Source organism: Thalassophryne amazonica, chromosome 7 (assembly GCF_902500255.1).
Source record: "Thalassophryne amazonica chromosome 7, fThaAma1.1, whole genome shotgun sequence".
Classification (NCBI taxonomy): domain Eukaryota; kingdom Metazoa; phylum Chordata; class Actinopteri; order Batrachoidiformes; family Batrachoididae; genus Thalassophryne; species Thalassophryne amazonica.
Genome location: NC_047109.1, coordinates 117,714,775 through 117,722,867, shown reverse-complemented (window position 1 = coordinate 117,722,867; position 8,093 = coordinate 117,714,775). Strand labels below are relative to the sequence as shown.

Genomic DNA, 8,093 nt, shown 5'->3' with positions numbered 1-8,093 from the left:
AATAAAGAATCTGTACAGACACGTTTATTTATTTAAATCTAGTTTTGTTTGTTTTTTTTTGGCCAGGTGTGGTTTTCAGCTCAGCGGCTGAAGCACGGTGTCAGCTGGACCCCCGAGGAGGTCGAGGAGGCCCGGAGGAAACAGTTTAACGGCACCGTGCACACGGTGCCTCAGACCATCACGGTCATCCCAGCTCACCAACTCTCAGCAGCTGCTAATGGCCTGCAGTCCATTCTGCAGACCTGCCAGATCGTCGGTCAGCCCGGTCTGGTGTTCACACAGGTAGATCAGAAAACCACATGTGGAAAATTTCACCACAAACTGTCCGTCCACTCACTTTCTAAACCCCTTTACTGGAGTTAAAGAGCCGATCCCGGCGGTGATATCGGTGATTATTTATGAACAGTAGGTGCAGCTTTATTTGTGTCAAATGTTATTTTTATTCATGTTAAGACATGATGAGTTGTTATAAAAGCAAAACTTGCAGAAGTTAAATGTTTGGAGCAGTGAAGAGCCAGAACAGGAGCCATCCAACACAAATATGTGGTTTTATGAGGTACTAATAACAGTATTCTAATCCACATGACAGACTCTGGATTATAGGGAATATGGAAAATATGCTTTTTTTCACTATAATGAGCAAGAAAATGGGACTGAGAAATATCTCTCATTTTGTTTATGAATTGCACAAAATTGCAGGTATTTTTTTTAAATTTGTCACAGGGAGGTCCCCCAGATCCCCACCCACCCACCCACCCACTCCTGCACACTGTGGGCCTTATGAGAAGAATAAAGTTTTCACTTAATTTTTTTTCTTTTTTCACCAAGTGCCTCTCACATGTGTGGTTCTAATCAGCAGGTATTTCTTTCAGTACAATAGCAATTTTATTCATATAGCACTTTTACAACATAAGTCCAAATGGCTGCACAGTATTAAAATCAATAAAGAATAATTGATAAGGAAAACTGCAAATGAAGTAGTGGAACGACGTTTTTGTCTTATTTATTCTAATTTTGTGATGTGTGTGACTAATGTAACCACATCACTTTGAAAACATGTCACATCCTGTGACCTGAAGCTCTGGACAAAATGTTTGGAGATGTTTTGATTTTTGTGCTTCAGTTGCTGTGTGGATATTTGAGTTTCTGTCAGTCATCTGCCTGCTTCGTCACGTGTTTCTGTTCACGATTCCTTTTTATTTGATTTGATTTATAAATCGGGGTAGACGGACTGCTTCTCTCACATTCTCCTTTTGGGTAAAGGTGCAGTTTGCACACTCCTGTGTATTTACTGTGCTCCTGATTCGATGGCTTTGTGTAGATCGGCCCTGGAGGGAACCTTCCAGTGACCAGTCCAATCACGCTGACCGTCGCGGGGCTGCCGAGCCAGTCGCAGAGCTCCGGCAGAGTTTCCTGCCAGTCCATCCTGACAAACAGTGAGCTGAAACGAGCCACAACTGTGCAGCCGCCGTCTCTGTCTCCACAGGTGAGAAGAACACCTTTTTCTTAAAAATGTGACTTTTCCTCAAGACTGCAAGAACACAGTTTGTTAAAACAAGTTACTTTACCAATTGTGAATATTACGAACATGAATAAATAACTGTCTGTCTGGTCAGTGCTGTTTGTGTTTTAGCCCTGATGTTCATTGTGGGTTGCTGTCCTTCTCTTCCTCAGGAGAACTCGGCCCTCAGCGCTGACACATTCAATATGCGGCCTAAGAAGTCCAAAGAGCAGCTGGCAGAGCTGAAAGCCAGTTACCTGAAAAACCACTTTGTCAGCGATGCTGAAATCGCCCGATTGATGAAGGTCACCAACCTGACGAAGGGCGAAATCAAGAAATGGTTCAGTGACACCAGATACAACCAGCGCAACTCGAAGAACAGCCACGTCATCATTTTCCACGATGCAGGGAGCAGAGGAGGCGGCAGTAACAGTAACAATACCACCATAGTTATTGATTCCAGCGACGAGACTCCCGCGTCCCCACGGACGCCCCCCGTGAAGGAGAAGGAGACTCGGCCTAAGACGTGGAATCCATTCCCAGACTTTACCCTGCAGAAGTTTAAGGAAAAAACACCAGAGCAGCTGGTGGTGTTGGAGGAGAGTTTTGAGAAAAGCGTCACCCCATCGGACGAAGAACTGGGCCGACTGAGGATGGAGACGAAGCTGACCCGGAGGGAGATTGACGCCTGGTTCACAGAGAGACGAAAGATGCAGTCTGTCAGTATCTCCTCGCCTAATTCTGCTGAGGGAGGAAAGATGGATATGGAAGGTGAGGGTGGAGGACCAGGAGCCGACTCGTCTCCTCCTTCTGCCTTCTCATCCCGAAAAGGCAGCCAGACTCCTCCCAGTGGTCGCAGCAAGCAGTGTCCCATGAACAGTAACACCAACAAAGACGCAAAAGATAAAAATAAAAGACTCCAGAGCAGCTCCATATTCTGAAAAGTGCCTTTGTGCGCACCCAGTGGCCAACGCCAGAGGAGTATGACCAGCTGGCAGACGAAAGCGGCCTTCCCCGATCCTACATCGTCAGCTGGTTTGGAGACTCTCGGTATTCCTGGAAAAATGGTAATTTGAAATGGTTCTACCAGTACCAAAGCGGGATCGTGGAGGGGCCAAACGGCGGAGGTAGTGGTAAAATGGGAAACGGCAGCAACAGCGGTCGGAAGAGACGTGCGCGGAATCGCGGCTGGGGCCGGTCCCGAACCAGGAAGCAGCCCAGGAGGTCGGCCTCCTTCAGTGCCGATGACGACCAACCCCACCCTGCCAAGAAATTCAAGACCGGAAAGGAGATTCTGAAGGAGTACTACCTGAAACACAGCTTCCTCAACGAGCAGGATTTGGACGAGCTCGTCACCAAGACCAACATGAGCTACGAGCAGGTAATTGAGTTCGTTTCTGGAATGTGAAGTTGCTTAAACTGCATTTGCATGTTAGCGGCCCGCAACAACCAGGACAGCAAGAGAGGACTTGATTTAGTGCAGATACTCTGATATTTATGTCGAATAAACAGGAAGAATCTGTGATACTACGGAGAGAAGTTAAATTAACAGGAAAAAAAATTTGACTTTTTGAGCAACAACCAGAGCCGTTGTTTCCTGATTGAATATAACTTTGTGCAAAACGCTGTCCGATTAAGTAAATTTTTGTCAGTTTAGTTAATGCTGCAGAGAGATTCTGCTGTAAAGACGAGTGCAAATGTTTTTTTTTCTCTCCATTTTATTCCATTTTAAACAAACAACAAACACAGTTGCTCAGACAGAACAAGTGGGACTTCAACAATACAGTGTAAACAGAGTGTACTATGTCAAATGACAAACCATCTAATAAACCATCTAATAATGAGAGGATAGACCTTTCATGATAAGAGGCCAAGTCTGGACCAATAAATTTTAAGTATGGGATCCAGGTAGAATAAAATGTATCTGAAGAACCACTGAGCATGCACGAAATATATTCACTCGGGATGCATTCTAAGATTAAATTGTGCCATGACCTCTTTGTGGGAGCAAAGTCCTTGATCCAGAAATGTAAAATGTTCTTTCTTGCAATAAGAGTCAAAAGACTTAATAGTTGATTACCCTTGGAATTTATATGTGGATATGAGAGACTGAGCAGAAAATACTTGGGATCCAAGGGTATGGCTATTTTTAAAATAGAGAATAAGTCCTTAGCAACATCAAACATCAAAAGAGGTACGCTCATGACTACCCTCTATTTTGCGGACCATTTTCCAAGCTTTAACAGTATTTAATGAAATGGGATTAGTACATATATTTCTGATAAGACTGTTTGTAAAAAGGAGATTCCAGAGAGGACAACTACACTGAGAAGATTCAACATCAATCCATACTGATGTGGGACTATTCTTAAACCAATGTGTAATTGCACGCAAGTGCACTGCTAACTGATAATGTATAAAATTAGGCATATCAAGACCCCCATCTGAACATGGTTTTTGGAGTTTAGACATTTTTAATCTAGGTTTTCTTTTACTCCAGATAAAAGAGCTCAGCCAACCTTCAAGCAATTTAATTACCTTTTTTGTTAATAATAGAGGTATCATCTGCATAGGGTAAAGTAACCTGGGTAAAATATACATTTTAATAAGGGAAATCCTGCCAAGCCAAGATAAGGGTAGAGGAGCCCACCTATCTAAATCTACTTTTATGGCATCCAGGAGACATGGATAATTAGCTTTATATAACAAATCAAATAATGGTGTTATAGTTATACCCAGGTAAACAAATCCAGATGGTGACCAGCGGAAAGGAAAATGACAAGACAGTTGTTGAACTGATGATAAAGATCCAAGAGGCATGGCTTCTGATTTAGAAAAATTAATTTTATAACCTGAAAACTCACTAAACAAAGCTATGGTGTCAATTAGATTCAAAATAGAAAGCTGAGGAATAGACATAAAAATAATTTATTCTGTCTGATTGCTTGTGCTAATGGCTCAATGGCCAGATTGAAAAGCAGAGGACTTAAAGGATCGCCCTGCCTGTTTCCTCGGAAAAGAGGAAAACTATTAGATTTTAAACCATTTGTAATGACAGCTGCAGACGGGGAATTATACAGAATCTGAATCCAACGAAGAAAATTATTACCCAAGCCAAACCTAGTAAGGACAAAAAATAAATATGACCATTCTACACGATCAAACGCTTTTTCAGCATCTAAAGAAACCACTAAAGCTGGGTCAGTAGAGCCTCTGAATAGTTGAATGATATTAAGTAGACGTCTCATATCACAGGAGTGACGTCCTTTGATAAAGCCAGTCTGATCTTCACAAACAATATCAGGAAGCACCTTTTCCAAACGTAATGCCAAAATTTTAGAAAGTAATTTTAAATCTGAATTAAGTAAAGAAATGGGTCTGTAGGAAGTACATTTTTCAGGGTCTTTACCCTTCTTAAGAACAAGAGAGATGTTAGCCTCTCTTAAAGAAGGAGGAAGGATACCTGTTGTGAATGAGTGGTCCAACATGGCTAATAAGGGGTCTATAATAGTATCAGCAAATGTCTTATAATAGTCATAACCATATCCATCTGGCGAGTGGAAGTGTTTGAATACAGCATCATGCACGTCTAATTGTCTTTTGAACAGTAACCCTGACAGTGGGACGTTTCTTTCTGTTCATATTTCTATGCAGTAGTTATGAGTTGAGAGTCATAATCCAAGTGTAGAATGTTTCAAAGAGCAAAATAAACTAGCTTAATCATTAAAGTTTTGCTGCAAGAATAATTGCAAGAAATTGTCCTCAGCTGAGACAAGGAACCAGAATTATGTATGTCTCTGACATGGTGGTCAAATGAATTCTGACCATCTACCATGAAGAATAACATCATCTGCATATAAAAATATCAGCTGCAATGTAACAGGACAAATGTATTTAATCTTATGACTACGTAGTCTACATTTACTGACGGGATGTAGACACTGGTCTAGTTTTTTGTCACTAGTTCTGGCCTAGTCCCAGTGGATTTCAAAGTAAAAAGAGGCGTTTTGAAAACTCCATACAGACTGCTTTAGTCTGTGTTCTTGTTGTTAAGAAACAGCAGGTATCAGGTCTGTTTTGGACTTGGTAGATTTCCCCACTCCAGTTTCAAGTCTGCAGACATTTATTATAATTTTTAATCAGTAAAGTCGACCAGTTAACACGCTGCACTACTGGTTTAGATGTAACTAAACCTGTCCATGTTCAAATCTGGAAAAGTCATTTCCTTTCATGCCATAATTCAGCGTGTCCATCTGTCCTGGTTCAGGGCAACGTTCACAAGAGTTAAGTGAATGTTTCATGGATATTCTATCTTTGTCTCAGGTTCAGCGTTTATTTGTAGATGTCATAGCTTGAAGTTGTTTCATCTCCAGGATGATTGGAGAGTTGAGTAACGTCACTGATTTTTCAGGTATCACAGCAAAAGAAAAAAGATCTACAACTTGTAAAACCACACCCACAGTGAAAGACATCAAGGACACACATGACACATGTCTGACTCTGAAATGGTGTCTTTGAATATGTGTGACCTCATCAGGAAGTAATTTATTTTTTTGGATCATGCTTTCCTTGAACTTTGATCAACCTCCAAAATGTAATCCCCTTAAGGTATTTATCAGAGCAATTCTCACGCCAAGTTTAAAGGAAATCCATCCAGCTGTTTTTGAGTTATCTTGTGTGTGTATACACACACACACACACCAGTGAAAACAACACCCTACTGTCACTGCTTTACCGTCACACGGGGTAAAAATCAAGAGTTTGCTGCAGTCAACTTCTGATGTTATCAAGTTTTTCTTTTTTTTTTTTTCTTTTACTTCTTCTGACAAAGGTGAGGGAGTGGTTTGCTGAAGTTCAGCGACGGTTGGACATGGGAGCAGATCCTTTCCAGGAGCCCACTGCCAGGAAGACCACTGGAGAGGAAGGAGGAGAGGAGACACCAGGAGGCACCTCGGCCACTCAGGAGCAGAACGCCGCCGGGATGGAGGACGAGGATGACGAAGATGAAGATGAGGAGGATGAGGGTGAAGAATCTGATGACAGTGAGGTTTGGGAGCCGTCGCGCAGCGTCAGGAAGTCCTTGTCAGTTTCTGAGGATTAATGATTGTTGGAAACCCATTGTCCGCTCAGCTCGGCGAAACTTTCTGGAATGTTCGGAGAATAATCCTGATAATCAGTGCTGGAAGTTCCCTAAACTTAAGTCCTTTTTGCTGTTGTTTGCTATGGATATTTGTAACATTAATTCACTGTGTGTTTTGGAATAACTCTGAATCTTGTGAGACTAACAAGCGGACGGTCTGCTGTCATCGATATTTATTTTAGTGGTGGTGTCACGTGACCATTGAGGTGAGTCTTTGGCAATCCTTGAAAATGTTACGTAGTAAACCAAATTGAAACAAAACTGCCAAAAAAAAAAAAAATCTAAATATTTGTTTGTTTCAAAGCGATACCACAAAGTGCACTCCAGACGAGTAGAGGATTAAACTGATTTTCTTAAAAAAGTTAATTTAAAAAAAGATTTTTCCAAATAATCCCTACTTTTTTTTTTAACCTTAGAACCAACAAATGACTGTTGTTAATAAGAAAAAAATGACCTGTTTACATGTTTGCTGCCCCACTTATTAAATTTACACTCATTACTTGTTTAATTAGCAGGTAAATGGGTTAACCCCCCCCCCCCCCCAAGACAGTGATGCTGCATTTGATTTTGTCGTGTCCATCAAGGCGTTGATTCTGGGTCTGACTGTTGACTTCTCAGAGCGCTTCACAGGTTTAAGAGCAAACTCAAAAACTCAGTCAGAGATTTTATCCAGATGAGCCTCCTTGGATTGAGAATGCTGAAGTCGCTGTAAAATGTTTTAATACTGAGACCCAACATAATGAGAAAAAACAAAAGTACCTTAATGTGAAATGAACGGACACGATGTAGGATGCCGACTCAAGTCTTCCATTTATGATTAATTGTTGTTTTTATTGTAGGATTTTAACTGAACACCTGCAGATGTAATTTAAAAAAAAAAAATAATGTAATTATTTAAATTTTATCTTTTTATAGATTTCCACATCTTTCACCACCTTAAAAAAAAGTTTATTTTGTAGATTCAGGCAGTGTGAGACTGTCGTGCCAAAGGTGAATATATTTTTTTTTTCCTTCTACAAAGTGATGAAAAGTCCCAGACTGAGACAGAAACTCTGAAAGTACAAAAACGTCACTGTGAGGCCGACTAAAGAAAAAAAAAGTAAACCCACAGTAGAAATATTTTACAGCAGTGTTTCAAACAGTGTGGATTTAATCCAGATGCCAAGCCAATTAAATATCTTCTGTCAGCGCCGACTCCTGCTCCAAAGTCAGTTTTTTTTATTGCACAAATTCTTCCCCAGAGGACTCCAACATTTTAATCTAAAACTGCGTTCGCTCATTATTTATTTTTTTAACCAATAATTCCGTACATTTTTGCACATAATAATTTTGTGTCATCCAATTATCAACAAGTGAACGGTTAGAGAATGGACAGAGGTTAATCATCGTTGGGGCCCGTGTTCACAAACATCCTGAGAGCGCTCGCAGACACGCCCTAAAGACGAGTCCCAG

General features: G+C 41.0%; 1 protein-coding gene across 1 annotated transcript in view; it reads left to right on the top strand.

Annotated features, from left to right (window-relative positions):
* Positions 1-7,043, top strand: part of LOC117513525 (zinc fingers and homeoboxes protein 1-like) — a 19,176-nt gene extending 12,133 nt beyond the window's left edge. The window contains 5 exon segments of the mRNA XM_034173693.1: positions 67-282; positions 1,322-1,486; positions 1,675-2,410; positions 2,413-2,882; positions 6,333-7,043. Of these exon segments, the coding sequence (XP_034029584.1) occupies positions 67-282; positions 1,322-1,486; positions 1,675-2,410; positions 2,413-2,882; positions 6,333-6,602 (1,857 nt within the window). The 3' untranslated portion in view covers positions 6,603-7,043.
* Positions 7,044-8,093: the final 1,050 nt, after the last annotated feature.